Here is a 20,647-nt window from a genome sequence, read left to right as displayed (position 1 = left end):
TTGTTGAGTATGATTCGGGCAGAGATTTTCCTCTGTGGAAAAGGACCAGAATTCTTTTGTTTCTCCATAGACGTGGCCCAACAAGCAGATTGCAGAAAGCGTCCCTTGTGCTAGTTTTATGGCGAGAGCGGGAGACGAGACCGGACGAGAGTGGGCATCAGTGGGCCTGTTGCGCAGGAGCTGATCTGGGCTCCTCAAACGCACATGACCAGCAGCATCTCCTTGCAGGTCAAGTGGACTAAAGCCAGGGAGGCCTGACCATCTTCTACGTACGTGTTCGACCAATCACTGTATTTGACTTTGTTTTGCGCACGAATCTGTCTCCTCTGCTCAGTCGGGTCTCCCGGGCAGGAACCCTTGGGGTCATTTTGTGCCCTTGCAGTCTTGCCCAGAACCGGCCATGTACCATCACTGGCTCCAAGCTGGGCCTGAGTGTTAAGCCCAGACTCGTGTGGACTCTCTGTGCCTTTAAGACAAACTTGTCGCCCGACCCCCGGGCTGCACCCCTGTGTGGGGTGTAATCAGACAATCTCTGAGGTCTCTTTTAGTACCAAGACTTAAGGTTCTGAAATGAAGGTGTGGGTTAGATGGGAGAGGACAGAAGCAAGTGGCCTCTGTTCTGCCCACACGGGCCCCGAGGCCTGCACTCGCCGAGAGGCCCCGGCTGGCTCTGGACAGACGGACGGCTTGGGAGAGACGAGGAAACGCACGTGCCGGGCGTGGTCCGGCTCGGAAAGCCAGACCCGACGTGCGTGAAAAAGAATGGATGGGAAGAAAAGTGGTTGAGTGTAAAAGGTGTCACGGTCAGGCCTGGAAAGGCTGACTTGGGGCGTCCCCCACGAGCGGGGGCCTCAGAGGTGCTGTTGGTGCCAGTGAGGGCCTGTTGGCGGGATGGGCACGGAGAGGCTCACAGACCTTACACCTACGGTGCTGAGCAGGCCCAGTCAGTCTGTGTCGCTGACGCTGCCCAGTTCTGGTGTATCTGCAAGTCCCCAGGCCGTGACCCTGGCTGCAGAACATCAAATAAGGCAACACGCTTGTCCTTAAAACACCTGCCTTACAATCCAGGGGGGCAGGCAAGTAAGTGTTCATGGAGTAAGTCTTGGCACAGGAAAGTAAAAAACGGATTTTTTTCTCCTAGTGCGCTCGAGGATGATGTGACTTGGCATATTTATTTTTTATGACAGTCTAAAGACTCTATAAGCAACCTGTATAGCACTGGGGATAGAGGCAGGCTATCCTGATTTCTGTCCTGATGTTTGCATTTATCTCTGTGATCATACGAGGGCCCCGGAGGGCTCGGTCCTGTAGCACGTGAATATTTAACTCTTGTGAATCCAACGCGTGTATTCAACTCTATACATTTGGGCGTTTAGCCAAAGAGAACCTGTACTCACGTTTACATACATATACATGTCTATGGTAGGAATTCTGCATCTTTAATTTGGCTCTTTGTTACTCTGCCTGGGAAAGGGTAAGTCCCGCGGGGAGAACGTGCGCGTGACCGTAAGCGCCGGCCCACCACGGTCAAAGCTGTGTGGTGCTTTGTTCTGAGGGCCGGGCAAGTGGGTCGTGACGGCTTCATTGACCTCTTCCCCTTCAGGAAGACACTGAAGAATGTGCTGAGCCCAGCGAGCAAACCCTCGACCAGTGAAATGTTAGAGGGACTGGAAGGTATCTTCACGGAAGGCGGAGGTCCCGGAGGACTGGGGCACCCGGTTCCAAAGTGCGCTCGCGTGTTCCAAGGTGCACTTCTGCACCTTGATGCCATTTTACCTCGGTGAACGTTGGAGCCCACCTGCCATTTGCACGGGTCCTTGAGAACAGAAGGACACGTTTTATATGCAAGTGCTTATTTGTGCCAAGTGAGGCCAAATGACCTTGCGGGTGGGGGAGCTGGCACTCAGGTATTGCTGCTTGCTGGCTTAAGCGTAGCCCAGGAATGTTCTAGGGAGAGCGAAGACGGTCAAGGTGGTATGCTAATGCTCACTCATCGGAGGGAAGGGGGAGACGACGATGTCAGAGAGGTGGATGCGTCAGATTCATGAAAGCCTAGCATCATCTGGGGACCCGCTGGGGACAGGTGCACATTAAATCCTAGGGATTGTTACTCTGTACATTTCTTTGTTGTCTTCCCTTCCCTCTTCCCTTCCCCTCCCTTCCCCTTCCCTCCCTTCCCTTCCCCTCCCCTTCACTTCCCCTCCCTTCCCTCCTTTCTCTTCCCCTCCCCTCCCTTCCCTTCCATTCCACTCCCCTCTCCTCCCCTCCATTCCCTTCCCCTCCCCTCCCTTCCCTTCCCCTCCCTTCCCCTCTCCTCCCCTCCCCTCCCCCTTCCCTTCCCCCCCCTTCCTTCCCTTCCCCTCCCTTCCCTCCTTTCCCTTCCCCTCCCCTCCATTCCCTTCCCCTTCCCTACCTTCCCTTTCACTCCCCTCCCTTCCATTCCACTCCCCTCTCCTCCCCTCCCCCTTCCCTTCCCCTCCCCTTCCTTCCCTTCCCCTCCCTTCCCTCCTTTCCCTTCCCCTCCCCTCCTTTCCCCTTCCTTCCCTCCTCTCCTCTTCCTTCCCTTCCCCTCCCTTTCCTTCCTTCCCCTTCCATTCCCTCCCCTCCCTTCCTTTCCCTCCTTTCCCCTCCCCTCCTCTTTCTTCCCTTCCCCTCCCTTCCCTTCCCTCCCCTTGCCTTCCCTCCCTTCCCTTCCCCTCCCCTTCTCTTCCCTTCCCTCCCTTTCCTTCCCTTCCCTCCCCTTCCCTTCCTTCCATTCCCTCCCCTCCCTTCCTCTCCCCTCCCCTCCCCTTCCCTCCTTCCTTCTTTCGATTTAAATTCAAGTTAGTTAACATACAGTGGAGTCTTGGCTTCAGGAGTAGAACCCACTGATTCATCACTTCTGTGCAACACCCAGTGCTCATCCCAGCAGGTGCCCTCCTCAGTGCCCATCACCCATTTCGCCCATGCCACCACCCCCCACCTCCTTTCCAGCCACTCTCAGTTTGGTCTCTGTACTTAAGAGTCTTTTATGGTTTGCCTCCCTCTCTGTACTTACCTTATTTTTCCTTCCCTTTCCTTATGTTCATCTGTTGTGTTTCTCAAATCCCACATACACTCTTACTGTGTACATTTTAACATGAGGGAACTTGGTCACCCCGAGCACGTGGCTGTTTGCCAGAACAATGCGGGAGTCTTTAATGAAGCAGCTTAAACTTAAGTCAAACGGATGACTTTAGATGCAGTGGATTCCACTCGTGCCCGGAGCGGCAGCTTTCTCAGACTTCTTCCTGAAGAGAGACCCTTGTTTACAGGGCTGGTGCAGTCTCCACGGTGGCTGCTGTGCCCTCCCGAGCCAGGCCCCCCCAGGGAAGCTGCCCCAGGCCATTCTCCCGTCTTCCCTCCGAGTGTCTGGTGGGACTCCCAGAATTCTCACAAGGGGTACAGACTCCCCTACCTTTACAGGCCCCAGTGCCCTCACCCTCTCACAGCAGCTTATACTTGGTCTTTGGCAAGTCAGTAACAGTTTTCACCTGGATTCCTTTGATGTGGCTTTTGTGGCACCCAGAAGTGTCTGCCCCCAGGGAAACACACGCTCAGTGTCCCTTTCTCCCTGCAAGCACACGTCCTTTCTCCAGATTCCGGGTCTGCAGCCCCGCGGGGCAAGTTTTAACTCTGCAGTCTGATAAGGGTGGGAAGAATGTCTTTGCAGCTTTCTCCATCTGTGAGTTGAAACTGGAACCTGGCTGACGTGACTCAGTCTCTGATTTTCATCCAGCAGAGAAGAACCCAGGCCCCTTGTTCTAAGAAGACTTTAAGTAAAAAGTAAGAATGAACGGAACAGAGAGATGGGATCAGAGGTGACTGCAGCCCCTGTATGATCAATAAATCAGGAGGGTATTGGGTCAGAACGCACAGCCTGGACCACTGGCTGCCCATGACTAGTCAGGCGACCTACCTGAGCCTTAGTTTCCTCATCTGTAAAATGGGATGAAGAATAATTTTCCCACAGTGCTTAAGTGCAGGATTGTTCAAATTAAGGGCCACTTTTTATGGGCTCTGACTAGCATTTTGTAAAAACTGACAGAATGGGGGGGCGCCTGGGTGGCTCAGTCAGTTAAGTGTCCGACTTCAGCTCGGGTCATGATCTTGAGGTTCGTGAGTTCGAGCCTTGTATCAGGCTCTCTGACCTTCCCTGGCTCGTGCTCTCACTCTTTTTGAAAAGAAAAAAATTAAACACTTAAAAAAATGATGGAATAGGATGGCTCAGAGTGGAATAAATGGTATGGAGGGCATCGGAACAGAATAAAAAATTCCGAGTGACAGGTAGTGAGGGTAAGTACTTTTTCACGGAACTTTAGTTTCTGTCCCTTGTATATACATCTTGTGGATTGGTCATAACGTAAGATGTATTTTCTGTGGTGGCTTGGGATTCACAGCACTGTTTGAGACACACTGTCATCGAGTGCATCAATTAGTTACTCCTACGTAACAAACGGCCCCCGTATCTCAACCGCGGGCCACCATAAGCACTTCGTCATTGCTTGCGGGCCTCCAGGTCTGCTGGGGTTCAGCTCATCCAGGCCACAGACATCGAGAGGGCAAACCCAATCCTTTAACTATGTTTGGAGTGTTTCATTGTGGCATTTTTGCTAAAAATTCTACGGCACAAAGCGAGTCGTTTGCCCAAACCCAATGTTACGGAAGAAAGTATGTTTTGCCTCCGGGGGGCGGGGGGAACAGCAGAGTCGCATGGCAAAGGGAAGGGTGCTGTGCTGGGCACAGTCTTGAAATCTGCCACATGAGGCCACTGAGAATCTCAGATGCCACAGTATTTCATAAATTGTAAACTGCAGTCCGTTAGGTTTCGTCTTCCTAGCTACCCACCGGGGACCAGAAAGGTCATACCTGTGTTAAGAGAATTCCTCACTGATCCCCCCTTGGGCCCTGGAAAACTTCCCCCGATCTTTCCCTGTCCACTTGCTTGCAAACTATTCATTTGCACTTCTGTGTACGTAGATTTTCGTCCTGTCTCCTATTTTGGCGGCTGGACTGAAGAACCTCCCTGACGAGGTCTGTTTTCTTCTCCGTCTTGTTACACAGCAGGTTACCGCTCAGGGGTGCTGGAGCGTTACAACACGGTTTTCTATCAGCCGCTTGCATCTAGCGCTCACTCAGGAAGTGTTGATTCTGTGAGCTCCTCTTGAGCCGTGAGTTCCAGGTGGTCAGGCGATGAATTTCTCCTCTGCCCCAAATCCTGCCTTGAGCCTCCCCCGCCAGGTGCGGGTCTGTTCCGCTGCCTAGTGCCCATGTGTCTCCAGGGTCTCCTGCAAGGTTGGTGCCTGCACTCAGGTTCTGTCCACGCCTTACTTGACCTCCCCCCGCAGCACTGATAACCGGTCACACCGTCTTCGAGCACCTCCGTCACTTACCTGCCAAGACACCTGCTCTCCTGTGCCTTCCCTTTGTAACAAACCGGCCCCATGTTTTCAGTGTCCCTTACTGTGTCAGTTCGTGACCTGGAAGTGTTGGCCCGCCCGAGGCTCACACACGGGGTATCCTTCCGTCCCCTGGCTCTGAACGTGGCATGTTGGTGCCGGCATAACCCAAATGTATTTCCTCAGACCGAATCTCTCATGAGCTGTACGCTCGGGTCTCCAACTTCTCACGTCACATCTTCATCCGAATGTCTAATAAGCATTTCAAATGTAACATTTTCAAACCCGAGCTCCGGACTCTTTCTCTCCACCTCTCCCGCAGCCTCCCCTTGTCTCAGGGATGCCGGTGCCATTTTTTCCTGTGTTCTCAGGCCCAAGCCTGAGACACCTGTCTGTGTCTTGCCCACGTCACCCAGGGCTACCTGCACGGCACATCCCGCGTCGGACCACTTCTCACTGCCTCCCTCCCTCCCACCCTGATCCGAGCCACCCTCGTGTCGCTGTTGGACCGGCTCAGTAGACCCTACATGGTACCCTGTCCTTCTGATGCTGCCGGAGGCTTCCTGTTCACACTGTCTGACCATGCCGTTCCTTTCCTCCAGACTCCTCACCTTCTCGTTATCCTCGCTTAGTGGGGTCACATCCAACCCCCTGGCTACCTTTCTGCCCTACTTGCCCTCTTTTTCTGGTCCCTGAATATGGCAAGAAAATCCCTGTCTCAGGACCTTTGCACTTCCTGTTTCCTCCGCTTTCAGAGATGTGCATGTTCTCACGACTCCCTCCTTGCTGCGTGTATGTCTCTGCTCGAACGCCTGCCCGTTCCCACTGGACGGGCCCCTCCGTCACCACCGCCTGTGGTCCCACCTGCTCCAGCTTTCTTTCAACCCCCCCCTAGTGACCTGGTGTGTATTCTCTATCCACATGCTGCATGGCTTCTCTGTCTGTCAGACTTCTGCATCTTTAACAGCAGGGCCTGTGTGCCCCCAGCTCCGTCCCCAACACTGAGGACAATTCCCAGGTCTTAGATGATATTCCCGAAACACTTGTTTTGTTTTCTTAATGTTTATTTATTTATTTTTGAGAGAGAAAGAGGCAGGGAGACAGGGAGACAGAGAATCCCAAGCAGGCTCCACACTGTCAGCGCAGAGCCCAGCGCGGGGCTCGAACTCACAAACTGTGAGATCATGACCTGAGCAGAAATCAAGAGTTGGACACTTAACCAATTGAGCCGTCCAGGGCGCCCCCCCACCCCGCCTCACAAAACATTTGTTAAATGAGTGGATGACTTATTCTTATTTTACAGCTGAGGGATCTCAGGCAGAGAAGAGTTACGTTTTGTCAAAATACACTGTAGCCCTGAGCTCTTGTCTCTGAATCCTCTAAATGACAGAACGGTGAATGTCAGACCTGGAAAGTTTAGTGTCCTCGGGTTCATGGGTGCGGAGTCTGGCCCCGGAGGACGGGGAGTGATGTTCAGATGTGAGGGGGGAAGGCTTTGATGGAGGACCTTGGTCTCAGGACCTCAGTCTGGCTCCCTCTCCCTGGACTTGAGGACTAATGATCAAGCTAGTCTGAACTAGTCCAAACCTAATGCTTGGTGACACAGAGCACATCCGTGGTGCCTGGAGCCAGGGACAGTGGGCCAAAAAGAGGCACAAGGGGTCTTCTCTTCTGGGACCAGGGGAATGTTCCGTGTCCGAGCGTGGTGGTGGTTTCATGGGTGCGTGCACCACCACCCTCCTCCGAGTGTGCCTTGAAACAGACACGGAACATAAGTTAGACCTCAGTAAGGTGGGCATGAAATCCCGGCGTGCGTATTTGGGTCTTGCTTTTTGGGGGCAGGACCGTGGGGTGGTAACACTCAGTGCTGAAGAGCCCCTGATTCAGGGGGGTTGAGTGCAGACCCCTGCTCTGCCCTTCACCAGCTCTGATCCCTGGAGAAGCAGCCCCTCCTGGGCCTCAGTTTCCCCATCCACGCTACAGGGACAAAACACCTAATATATGTAGTCTTTGGAAGATTGAATGAGTATACTTCTACTTGTAAAGTTTTTGAAAAGCAACGCATGAGGGGCGCCTGGGCGGCTCAGTTGGTTAAGCGTCCAACTTTGGCTCAGGTCATGATCTCTCAGTTCATGGATTCGAGCCCCACGTCGGGTTCTGTGCTGACAGCTCAGAGCCTGGAGCCTGCTTCGGATTCTGTGTCTCCCTCTCTCTCTGCCCCTCCCCTGCTCATGCTCTGTCTCTCTCTGTCTCAAAAATAAATAAAAACATTAAATAATTAAAAAAAAAAAAAAACCAACACATGTACCTAGTAAGCAGTCAGTACATGATAGCTATTATTGCTTTTTGTATTTTTGGAAGTGTAAAAACTCAAGGCAAAATAAATGTTTTTTGAGTACCTATGGTTCCTCAGACAGGGCATTTTGCTAAACATGGTAATAAATACAAATGGCTTGATTCAGATGACAGTAGAATGTCAAAGCTTTTTTCTTAATTTCCTTTTGCCGATCCTAATATGGGATTTCAGCCCTGTGTGTGTGTGTGTGTGTGTGTGTGTGTGTGTGTGTGTGAATTGTGAGAAACATACTATCTGCCTGTATGCTTTTTTCCTTTCTTGCACTTTGTTGGCATGGGGGAGGGGTCTCGAGGGAAACCTTATGCACAATCCTTCTCCCCAGAAGGATCGACAGTGTGGCAAACTCACAAGGTGGCTGAAATACAGACTCAATTGTTTGTCAATAGGAAATGAAGTCGATGATCTATCTTATAGGATCCCCCAAGGAAACCTGTTTTCATCCGGAGAGCCTGTATTTTCCTCTCTTACTTGAAAGTAATGTAGCTGCAAAAGTGTAATTTGACAGTGAAATATTAACCTCTGAAGACAGTCTTCCCAATATGACATTTACAAGCCATCTCGCACATGCTCACAGAGGAACGTGGCCCAGGGTGTCTGCTTCCAATGTCCACCTTCCTGTCGCCAGCTCCTTACATTAGGATTCATGGCATTTGGTGTTCGATGTTCCTTTGGGGGCTCAGAGAACCCTGAAGGTATCACTTAGATGGGTGGTGGGAACCCGGCTGATCTTTATCTTGCCGTGTGCTCCTGTCCCCTCCTGACACAGACGCACACGGGTGGCATAACACAGAGATCTCAGGTGCTAGCCACAAGGCCATATTCATAGTGGGAATCCAAATTAATCAGATCTTTGACCTGCAACTTTCTCAGCTTTGCTCTTTGCTTCTTCTACTGGTCTGTCTCCTCTCACGATCTACTGAACGAACTTTTGTCTGAACGCTATTAACCTGATAACCTTGCCTTTGGTACCTCTTCCTCCTTCTTACCCAGACATGCTACTCATGGGCCACAGGGATAACCGCACCCAGAGGAAACTATGGAGACATGTTGCCATTGAGTGTCTGTCTGCTGAACACCTCAGTTTGCTATGCGCTGTACTAGACCTAGAGACACAGTGGTTAAGAGGGGACAGGTCCAGGGGCTCCTGGGTGGCTCAGTCAGTTAAGTGTCCAACTTCGGCTCAGTTGATGATCTCACAGTTCATGAGTTGCAGCCCTGCCTTGGGCTCTGTGCTGACAGCTCGAAGCCTGGAGCCTGCTTCGGATTCTGTGCCTGCCTCTCTCTCTCTGCCCCTCCCCTGCTCTCTCTCTCTCTCTCTTTCAAAAAATAAATAAATAAACGTTTAAATGTTTAAAAAAAAAAGAAGAGGGACAGGTCCCCGTTCTCAAGCAGATCACCTCCAGGTGGGAAACAGAGAAGAACAAGAAAGTAAGCAGGAGCATTCCAACAGGGATCAGTGTCGGAAGGTAAATTGTCCCGCGTTGCATAGCTAAGAGCTACCCAGTGCAGTCAGTAGAGTGTAAGCCATAGGACATGAGCACTACGCGTGTTGTGGGTGATGCACTGTAAATAATGCAGAAATATTGTAAATACAGTCTACATAGGAGCACACCCAGTAAATCAGAGAATAGGGTACTGGGGATGCAGAGTGACCAGGCGAGCAGGTGCCAAGTTTAAATTAGAAATGACTCAGGGGCCCCTGGGTGGCTCAGTCGGTTAAGCCTCTGACTTCGGCTCAGGTCATGATCTCACGGTTCATGGGTTCGAGCCCCGCGTGGGGCTCTGTGCTGACAGCTCGGAGCCTGGAGCCCGCTTCGGATTCTGCGTCTCCCTGTCTCTCTGCCCCTCCCCTGCCCTCACTCTGTCTGTCTGTCTCTCTTTTTAATTAAAAAAATTTTAAATAATAAAAAAGAAATGACTCCGACAATACCTTATGTGGAGTGACATCTGGGCTATCCTGCAAAGTGCATGCTGCTTTCGGTGGCCAGTGACAAAAAAACCATGGACTGAACGGCTTTAACCCCAATAGATCACCTGTGCCAGCAGTCCCAGGGGTGGGGGTTCAAGGTGGGCTGGTCCAGTGGTCCGTCCAGCGCACGCAGGATGCGGTTCCTCCTGCCCTTCTGTGCTCGCCGTGTCAGCCTGCTCCTTGGCCAGCTCGCTCCAGGCTCTGAGGTCACCAATGCAGTCCCCGTCGTCGTCATCTGCGGTGTGACGACATCCGGAAGGACAAGGAGGGCAGCTTCCTGCGCGTCGCAGAGCAAGGAGACCCTTCCGGGTGTCCCAGGCGGCTTCTCACACGTCATTGGCGGGAACCGTGTCACGTGGCCTCCCCTAAACCAGTCACTGGCAAGGAGGGGGGTTGGCGTAACTGCCTCAGACGCGAGCGACCCGCAGGTCTCAGGCACGGGAGGATCGGGGATCGAGGAAGGGGATGGGGGCCGGGGGGCCGGGGGGATGAGCCGGGAGGGCCCCAGGGCGAGAAGGTAGGCCGGCTAGGAGGGAGCCTGTGCAGGGGGCGGGGTGTGTGCCGGGGAAGCCTGGGGGAGGCGCGTCCAGGAACTGTAATCGCGACTTTGCATTTTGTCCCGCGTGCCTCGGGAAGTCGCGGGAGAGGCCCGACGTGTGAGCGGGCGGAGGAAAGAGCCCTGGGCCAGGGTCGCATTGCTGCGCGCGCACCCTCGACGCCCTCGCACGTGACGCTCCCTTTTCTATCGAGGATTCGATGCAGGTGGGGTGAGGGTTGTGCTGCCTGGCTCGCATCAAGAGGGGAGAAGGCCGCAGGCGGAGAGGTCCGAGGCAAACACTGGGTGCCTACTAACCAGCCCTCGTTATTCGCGCAAGTCGTATCCTGGAAAAGTCCCCGCAAACACTGAATTAGCAAATGCGAACCTTCAGGGGGAGATACACACGCATACACACCTCCCGTAGGCTGTCGTCTTGAATCCTAGAAACAACTCATCCTGGGAGAGCCTCTTCATTTTGCAAAAGAGAGGATGAGGTTGGGAAGCGTGCAGTGGCTTGCCTGAACCACCCCCACCCCCAACTAACCGGGAGCTAGCGCAGGGATTGGAGCCCCGTGCACCTGCCCCCCCAGCCGGAGCCCTGCCCCCCTCCCGTGTCCAACCCCTGGTCGTCTGTGTGTGAGGCGCTGAGACAAGAGGACAGAGCATCGGCCGCTGGGAGCCTGTGCGTGGGGCAGGTGACTCAGAGCTCAAGGCCCCGCCAGCTTCCACACGTTGCCGGGACAGTGGTGGGAGCGGTAGGTACATTCGAGAACACGGAGTCCACAAATAATAAGGCTTATCCACAAACAAACGTCTTTCTTCGCGGTTTTGAAAGCTGGGGAGTCTGAGATCGGAGTGTGGGCGTTTGGGGAGAGCCTCCCCCACCCTGGTTTACAGACCGCTTCTCCTGGTGGTGTTCTCAGGTGAGGGAGCAGAGGAAGGAATTCAGCTTTCTGGGGTCTCTTCTTGTAAGGGCGCCGATCCCCTCACGGGGGCTCCACACTCATGACCCCACCGCCTTTCAAAGGCCCCATTTGCAGATAGCGCCATATTGGGGGTTGGGGGTTCAACATGGGAATTGGGGGGGCACCAACACGCAGTCCAGAAATCTGCTATGTCTTGTACACATTACGACGCACCTCACAGCCTAGCACTCAGCAGGACCGACCTCATCTGAGCTGTTTTAATTGAATTAATCAAGGACGGTGACACACACTTTCTTGTAAGGGTAGGCACGTCCCAGGAGAAAGAAACCAAGTGCATTTCGAAGGCCTCTGACTTTGTTACATTCTTCATTTAAGTTCGTCCACTCAGGCCATCCCTCACTGCCTGAACGATGAGGCAGGTTGGAGTCTGCATGAACCCCGAAGGGGTATATAGACTGTCACTGTGTCGAGATTTCATTTCTTAGGCACAGAAAGGGCCACGCGGTTTCCAAAACAGGTGCGTTCCTGATGGTGGCATGTGTTTGTTTTTTTTTTTTTTTTTTTTTTTTTTTTAAATGTTTTATTTTTATTTTTGAGACAGGGAGAGACAGAGCATGAACGGGGGAGGGTCAGAGAGAGAGGGAGACACAGAATCTGAAACGGGCTCTAGGCTCTGAGCTGTCAGCACAGAGCCCAGCGCGGGGCTCGAACTCACAGACAGCGAAATCATGACCTGAGCTGAAGTCGGACGCTTAACCGACTGAGCCACCCAGGCGCCCCTTGAGGTGATTTACAGGGGGCATGAGGGTGGGTGGAAAGCCAGAGCCAAGGGGAACCTGAATTTTCCACAAATGCGGGAGGGTTGAGGTCTATTCTGTAGGAGGTAGGACCGGGAAGGTTCTAGAATCGGTGCCGTCCACCTGAGCCAGCGGTTTCTCTGAAATGGGGCTCCCACCCCTTTCTGAGTGTCTGAGGGAAGGGCAGCCGGGCCCGGCATCGTGTCAGCGTCACGGGATCTTGAAGTAAGAACGAGTTTTAACCTTCTATTTCTGCTCTCATCGAAAGTCTCGCTCTCTTCGAAATCCTGGGCACAATCCTGCCGATTTACGTTCCTCGGGCATGCCCCTGGAGACAGCTGATTTGCTCCCGTCATCCTTTTTCTTCTCCCTTGTCCCTGGAGGGCACAGACTTCAGGCTGCCCAGTCCTCACAGGAGCGAGCTTGACACGGCTACCCTGCAGCACCCCGCTCACTGCTTTGAGGACCAGGGTTACCCAGTCAGTGTCACTGGGATTTCAGCCCATGTCTCTGCTAGTGGCCGTGGTCAGATCTACTTAAAGATGGCTGAAGGGGCGCCCGGGTGGCTCGGTCGGTCAAGCGTCCGACTTCGGCTCAGGTCATGATCTCACGGCCCGTGAGTTCGAGCCCCGCGTCGGGCTCTGTGCTGACGGCTCAGAGCCTGGAGCCTGCTTCGGGTTTTGTGTCTCCTCTCTCTCTGCCCCTCCCCTGCTCATGCTCTGTCTCTCTTTCTCCCAAAAATACGATAAAACGTTAAAAAACAACAACAACAAGGAGGTTTGCTCTTGGAGTTTGGAAGTTGGCACTTCTGACCTTGCTCGGGACACGAGCGTCTGGGGCTCGGAAGGGAGTCCTGGGCTGTGGGTACCGACTCAGGTGAGGAAGACGAGGTCAGAAGTAAGTCCTCGTTTGTGGCTCGCAAAACACACTGCCTGGTGGCACTCAGGTCCGCCAGCGGCTCAGACTGACGCGGGACCCCGAAAGCAGCGTGTGGCCCGAGCCAGTTGGACCACATCCCTGGCCTCAGCCCCTTCACCTGTAGAATGAGACTGTGGACCCCTCGCTGTTGCGATTCTGTGGTGAATTCTTGGTTTCGGTGTCCCCTGCACCTGGAGGTGACCCTTGCCCCCTCCACGGCCTCCCCACCTACAAACCTCAGTGACATTTTCCGGAAGGTCCAGAAGAGACGTCATCAACATTTTACTTGTTTATCCGGAAGGGGTGGAGTGAGATAGAGGCTTAAATCGTCCGATACGTAACCTGCTAACACGTGCACGTTAAGAGGGTGCCCTCCCCCCCCTCCAGGTGCTGAGTCAAAAAACCACAGCAAAATGCTACACCCTCACTTCCAGTCTGCAAAAGTGCAGTTTAATGGGGGCACAAATAATTATGTCCCCGTTTCGGGAGTATTTCCTACAAGGATTTTAACGCAGTGCCAAGCTTTCTTGGTTTGTATGGCTTGAATAAAGTCGTTTTTCTAAAGCGACATATGGCTACCTTTCATGCATCTTCAAACATGGTGAAGTGAAATATGTTGCACCTGGGGTTTGATTAGTGGTGGTTTGAGTACATAAAGAAGGTGAGGTAGAGGAGAAAAACAACCCACAAAAGAAGCAACAAAGGTTATAGAACTCCATTAAATTATGTTTATGGTCTTACTTGTCAGTATTTCGTGACGCAAAATGGTTTTCCTGGAGTCTGTTTATCAGTATTTGTCGCCAATTAGTGCCTACAAATTACCTTTTGTTGGAATTACCAACAGATGAGACGCTATTGTCTCGGCGACTAATAAATCAGAGTCTGCGAACTTTCTCTGCCTCCTTGCCGCCGGTGTTTTCCCGGATGCAGCTCGAGACTCTCACTTCTCCCAAAGGTCTCCAACCACTGTGACTCCATTTTCGTGAACGGGAAGGAGGTGAGGAGCAAAGTGTACACGACCGTGAACTTCACCCACCAGCACTTCACGTCTCAGCTGGAAGTGACCGTGTGGGCGCCCAGGCTCCCCCTGCAGATTGAGATCTCGGACACGGAGCTGAGCCAGATCAAGGGATGGAGGGTCCCCGTGGCCTCCAACAGAAGGTGAGCAGCCGAGGGAGGGCCGGGTCCTGGCGCCTGGATCCCCGGGAAGATGCGCCCGCAGGGGGTCACGGCGGTCTCGGACTGGGGCTCAGCGGGGTCTGACTTTGGGCACGTACTAGCCTTCGACGTGAGGAGGGCCTCACGGAGACACGGGTCGTGTCCAGCTCGTGGCACAGTTGCTGGGACTCAGTATAATGTTGCTCTGCACGCAAAGCACAGAACACGGGGTGTAGGCGTTTCTTTCTATTCCCCGCTGCCCCATCGTTCCTTCCTGTGCTGCTCGTTTTCAGTTCCCTGCTTATAAATGTCGACCTCCATCCGCGGAGCCTGGCACAGGGGTTACGTTGTGGGCCCTGGCATGAAGCTGCTGAAGTTTTCACCCTTGCGAGCTTTCCCACGTAGAGCTGTGTGACCTTGGGCCAGTTGATGAACCTCTCTGTTCCTCAGTTTCTTCATCTATAAATTGGAGGTGACGATATCACTGAAGAGAGTTGTCCCAAAGACAAAATGACGAAGTGTAGTACCCAGACTTCTAAAGACGACCCCTCTGTAAGATTCCCACCTCCTGGCTGTTCACTCAAACCCCAACCTGGAACATCTACGAAGGGATTTTACAGATGGAATTAAAGTGCTGAATCCATTGACCTTGAGATGTGGGGAGTATCCAGGTGGCCCTGGAAAGCAGAGGTTTCTCTAGCGGGAAGGTGGTACCGTTCAGTGTGTGACCTTTTCGAATGGACTTGTTTTTATCCAGCAGAAGTCCCTTGAGATCCACCCCAGTGGTTGGCGGTATCGAGCATTCCTGTAGTTGTATTGTTGAGGGGTGATCCGTGGGGGGTATCATCTTAGTGTACTGAATCGTCCACAGGAGGCCACGCATGCTGTCACCAGGCGGCGGCTCTCATGGATGGAGCCGCCATGACCCTCCTGTGCAAGCTTGTGTGTGAGCATAAGTTTTCTGGGGAAGGTGCCCAAGGGTGTAACTGTTGGGTCGCGTGATAAGGGCGTAGTTAATTTTAAAAGAAACTGCCGAACTATTTTCCAGAGGATGTACCATTTCACTCTCCCAGCAGCCACATGTATGTCAGCTAGTTACTCCATTCACACCCTTACCGGCACTTTAAGACAGTACATACTGCATGGTCCCATGTAGAATGATCTAGAAAGTGGAAAACAGACTGGAGGTCACCGTGGATTAGGGACTGCATAGACTATCAAGGGGTAGCCCAGGGCATCCCCGTGGGGACGGACTAGTTCTGTCTTTCGGTCGTGGCTATGGTTCCGTGAATCCTCTGGTGATAAAAGTGCATAGAACCACACACGCGCACGTGCACTGGTTAAACTGTGAAAACCTGAATGAGCCCCGTGGTTTGTCCCAATGTCCGTTTCCTGGTCTTGTGATTATACTGTGATCATGCAAGATGTTAGCAGAGCAAAGAGCATACGAGAGAGAACTCCCTGTACGTGATTTTTTAACTTACAGTGAATTTCTAATTAATGAAAAATTTAACCTTTTTCAAGTTATTTTTTAGAGAGAGAGAGAGAGAGAGAGAGAGAGAATCCCAAGCAGGCTCCGTGCTGTCAGTGCAGAGCCCAACTCAGGGCTGGAATTCACACACCATGAGATATGACGTCACCCAAAATTAAGAGTCTGCCGCTCAACCAACTGAGCCACCCAGGTGCCCCAAAATTTAAACTTAAAAAAAAACTAGAATGCTATCTGTCCCAAAATGACAGAATGGTTTGATTAATACAGTATTTCTGATTCTTCATTTATTCACTCACCACTTTTATGATATTGCCCCTTTTGAATGCCACCTATAATGTATACTTAATATTGTTCTTTTTTTCGCTTTTATTCACTTACTTAAGGGAAATTTTACATAACTATCAAAAATGGCCAACTGGTAGAAATTAATGCGGAGAAAAGAAAACGTCGGTGTTACATTCTGTATAGATACTGCTGTTTGTATGAGTTGGTCTTTTTTTTTTTTTAATTTATTTCTTTCTCTTGAGAAAGAGAGAACAGGGAAGGAACAGAGCGACAGGGAAAGAGAGAGTCCCAAGAGGGCTCCCCACTGTCAGCACAGAGCCTGATGTGGGGCTCCATCTCGCAAACCATGAGGTCGTGACCTGAGCGGAAACCAAGGGTCGGACGCTTCACCAGCTGAACCACCGGGTGCCCCTGGCTGAGCTGGTCTTTCATGAGTCGACCAGCAAGTGTCACATAAGCGTCAGGGACAGCCCAGCACCCCAGAGGCCTTCATTCCCCGTGATCAAATCGGAAGCACTGAAAAGTAGAATGGGAATAACTTTGCGCAATGTCATTGCGTGTTTTTGGTGATATGTCCCTTTGCCACTAAAGCCATCTCACTTACCAGCACAGATATTTACTCCTCGCTTTGGGAGACCACAACATGCTTCTTTATGGATGCTGGTTACACACCATTCCTTTCCAAATGGTCCCCAGACCTTTCAGGGAGGCAGGCGGGTACATTTTAAAGAAGGTGGGTTTCCGAAGTCAAACGGAACTCTGTAAATTTGCTGATCGCCAGCTGTCCAGGCCGTGTGTTAACCACTCCGAGCCTCGGCGGCTTCGTGTAGAAATAGGAACCTCTTTCATGGCTGTTTTGAAGATGCAGGGAGGTCACTATAAGGAGGAAGAGGGCACCGAGGGGCACAGCGGCCGGGGCGTGGACCCCGCCCCTAGATGGCTAGCCCTGTTAGCTCTATGATCCCGTGAGTGGGTAGACCCAGACCCAGTGCATAGTAGGGCTGACTCGATGTGTCTGAATTACAGCCACTGGCTCCCCTGCCACCCCTGTCTGCCCACGGTCGTAGACCCTTCCCCAAGCAAGGTGCTCTCGCAAAGGCACACAGGACCGGTTCCTCTCGAGGGGAAGGTCCTGGAATAGCAGAGTCAGCGAGGGAGGACTTTTCCCTGGGGCCGTGCACAGGCGGGGCGGCAGTTGAGGTCCTCTGAGCCAGGGCGCCTGAGATTCCCGCAGGAACCCCTCAGCAGCTCTGTGACCGGGTGCCACGGGTGGGCCAGGGGGTGAGAAAGGGCACTCTGGCCTCCCTGTCCAGGGCCAGCCGGGAGACAGTGCTGAGCCATCCTCAGGGGCCGTCCTCCCCCGCTCACACCTGACCGCACCCCTGGAGGGAGCAGGGGGGCAGCCAATCTCGCTGCCTGGGCCTGTGTGGGACTCGCGTGAGGAGTGAGAACTGGGCCCAGCAGCTCTTCTGACCCGGGACCTCACAGTTCCCGCAGCGGGGACAGTTTCAAACCACAGAGTTCCAGAACGCAGGGCGGGGACTCAACCTCTGCCTATTTGGGGGCAGCATGTCCCGCGGTGCTGGGCGCATGCTGGGCGCGTGAAGGCAGGGGCGGCGCTCGCCTTCCGTGCTCCAAGCAGGTGCACAGGGACCACCGAAAAGGAATAGACGGGGGACGAACCAATGGTGCGCGGGCCCGGCGGGTAGCAAAACCACGCCACGTGTTCTGACGCTTCCAGAGAAGCTGGAAGGCGAGGTGTGCGAAGCTCCTCCACGGCCGCGGCGTTGATCCTGGTTTGTCTGTGTCCCCAGGCCCACCCGGGAGAGCGAGGACGAGGAGGACGAGGAGAAGAAGGGGCGAGGCTGTTCCCTGCAGTACCAGCATGCCACGGTGCGTGTCCTCACCCAGTTTGTGGCCGAGGCGCCCGACTTGAGTCAGCTGAGCTACATGCTGGGCCCCGACTGGCAGTTTGACATCACCGACCTGGTGACGGATTTCATGAAGGTGGAGGAGCCAAGGATCGCACAGCTGCAGGGCGGCAGGACCCTGGTGGGCCGGGAGCCGGGGATCACCACCGTGCAGGTACGGGCCACCCCCTCCTTGCCAGGGCCCCAGCCCCAGCCCCAGCCCCAGTCTGTACTGACGAGCGTCCAGGTAGATGCCGCCGTGCAGGTGTGTGTGTGTGTGTGTGTGTGTGTGTGTGTGTGTGCGCGCGCACGCACGCACAAGAGAATCATGACCGGCTGTAGGACATTCACCAGTTTTCATAATCTAACTTAAATTAATTTTTGCATTTCAGGGAGAGTTGAGGGGAAGAAAAAAATCCCTGATTTCTTTTACCGCCAAAGCTAAATGAAACACACGGGGGAAGCCACCTTTCCCCCAGTACGATAACTTACTCTTCATATACCACTAATAGAAGACGGTCAAACCCGAGAAAACTAGTTTTATTTTCCTAACCTTGAGGGTTAACCACTTAGCTATATGTTACACTTTGAACAGTGGACAGAAATTTAAAAGAAAGTTTTTTTAATGTTTATTTTTGAGAGAGAGAGAGAGACACCAGACAGACAGAGCATGAGTGGGGGAGAGGCAGAGAGAGGGAGACACAGAATCCAAATCGGGCTCCAGGCTCCGAGCTGTCAGCACAGAGCCCGACGCGGGGCTCGAACCCACGAACTGTGAGATCACGAGCTGAGCCGAAGTCGGACGCTCAACCGACTGAGCCACCCAGGCGCCCCGTGGACAGTAAATTCTTCAATAACATGTTTGCACTAAAAAGAATTTAAAAATCCACAGTGAAGTGCTCTGTATTTTACTAGAGGAAGAGTAAAACTATTTTCCTGGTCAGTTTGAATGGCATAATTATGCAGAGATACTGCAGCACGTTTTCTAGCAAAAATTTAAAGTGTTACCACTCATAGTTAATTAAGTCATATTTTAGGTGGTGCCACAGCCAATGTTGACGAAACTGGATGAAACGTGCAATATTTTGTGTTATTCTTCCGTGGCTCTGTAGCACGTTATCACAAAACGAGCGGCTAAAGGCACGCCTCATTTATGAACTCAGTTCTGTAGGTCGGGAGTCGACGAGAGCTGGGCTGGGTTCTCTGCTGAGGCTGTCACAAGGCTGCGGTGAAGGTGATGGCCAGGCTGGGCTTCTCTGGGGGCTTTGGGAAGGATTTGCTTCCCAGCTCATTCAGCTTGTTAGCAGAATGCAGTCCCTCACGGGTGTGGGACTGAGGAGTCTGTTTCCTCGTGGACTGTTAACAGGGGCCACTCACTGCTCCCAGAGGGGCCACCCACGTCATGTCTCATGTGGCCCCTCCATCAGCAGTAATAGCTGGGTCAAATCCTTCTCACACTTTGGATCTCTGTGATGTTCATTACAACCCCCCCCCCCCCCCGATAATCCAGGATGAGCTCCCTGTTTGAAGGCGCACCTGCCGTAGAAACGCCAACATAGTCATGAGAGTGATTTCTCATCACATTCCCAGGCTTGAGAATTTAGTGAGGACGTCTTCGGGGCGGCGGGGAGGGGGGCAGCTCTGGAAATTCTGCCTGCTGGATATTCCTGTCCATTCGTTAAGCACCACTGGTTGCAAACTAGATGGTAAATTAGAAGGAGTGACTTCTCAGTACGTTAACAATCCCTCCTCCACTTTGCTTACGTGGTCTCTCCAGGGGTGACACAGTGGCCCGCGCCACGATCACTGTTGTCCCATAGTGCACAGCTAAGTGCCCACTGGAAGGATGTGAGCAGGAGAAGATGGCCCATTCCGCCATTTTCACATCTAAATGTCAGTTGTTGGGAAACCGTTGCTCTTTGAGTGCCTGGTCCCAAGGTGGGCAACTTTTAGCTCTTGTCTCTATGTGAAATTGAGCTCTTCTCAGAAAATACACTGTGGTTGTCATGGCAGGAGTCAGAGGCAAGGAAATGGACCGACATGATGTTTGTCAAACTCCTCCAGTTGGCGAGTGTCACTGGACCATAGCATAACCCTTCCCTACAGAGTTCCCCAAGCGCACTCACTTGGCAGACAACTGAGGGAACACGCTGATGGAAAAGGTCAGTTAGGAGTTTAAAACCATTGAGTGGAGCACACACTGGAGCTTGGTCGCTTCCTTTGAAGGTCCTCTCCCCGCTCTCTGACTCCATCCTGGCCGAGAAGACGGTGATCGTCCTGGATGACCGCGTCACCATCGCCGACCTGGGCGTGCAGCTGGTGGCTGGCTTGTCTCTTGCCCTGAAGCCTCACAGAGCGGACAAAAGAGCCATCGTCTCGATGGTGGCTGCCCAGGACGTTCTCCGAGCCCCGCAGCAGGTGGGATCCCAGAGTCCTTTTGTCCCCGGTCGTTTGAGACCACTTCCCTCCCCCGCGCATCTGCAGAGGGCATCAGTTGAAGCTAGGATGGGTGGTCCGTGAAGCTCCTTCCTGCTTCTTATCCAGATGGCCCTGCCTTTTTTCGAGAAAAATACCAGCGACTTAGATACGTTTTCCTCATACATGGTCTTATACTTCAACCATGCGTCCATACTCCACTTGCTTTGCAGCAGCCTTATCTGTGCTTGGCACACTCTGCTGTCCCATGACCATAGGATCACAGGCTTTTCCATTTGCCAAAGCAGGTGGTTTTGGTACTTGGAAATTCCACGTCAGCTGCTTGAACAAGCGTGGCTGATGGGCCCCAAATCGCTACCATTTACAGTCATTGCCAACTCTGAAGCTCTCCTCCATCTTTAAACTCATAACGAGTGTTTATAAAGACACCAGGGTGCTGTGCCTT

At 52.8% G+C, this 20,647-nt stretch overlaps 1 protein-coding gene across 3 annotated transcripts in view; it reads left to right on the top strand.

Annotated features, from left to right (window-relative positions):
* The window catches only part of LOC132665160 (transmembrane protein 132B), a 366,585-nt gene that overhangs the window by 340,099 nt on the left and 5,839 nt on the right, over positions 1-20,647 (top strand). For all 3 annotated transcript variants that reach the window (XM_078435941.2, XM_078435942.2, XM_078435943.2), the window contains 3 exons: positions 13,877-14,082; positions 17,671-17,941; positions 19,993-20,184. In XM_078435941.2, the coding sequence (XP_078292067.1) occupies positions 13,877-14,082; positions 17,671-17,941; positions 19,993-20,184 (669 nt within the window). The remainder of the gene's footprint in view (positions 1-13,876; positions 14,083-17,670; positions 17,942-19,992; positions 20,185-20,647) is intronic.

Source organism: Panthera onca, chromosome D3, assembly GCF_046562875.1.
Source record: "Panthera onca isolate mPanOnc1 chromosome D3, mPanOnc1 haplotype 2, whole genome shotgun sequence".
Lineage (NCBI taxonomy): Eukaryota > Metazoa > Chordata > Mammalia > Carnivora > Felidae > Panthera > Panthera onca.
Note: the sequence above shows the minus strand (reverse complement) of the source record. Positions and strands in the feature narration are given on the sequence as shown.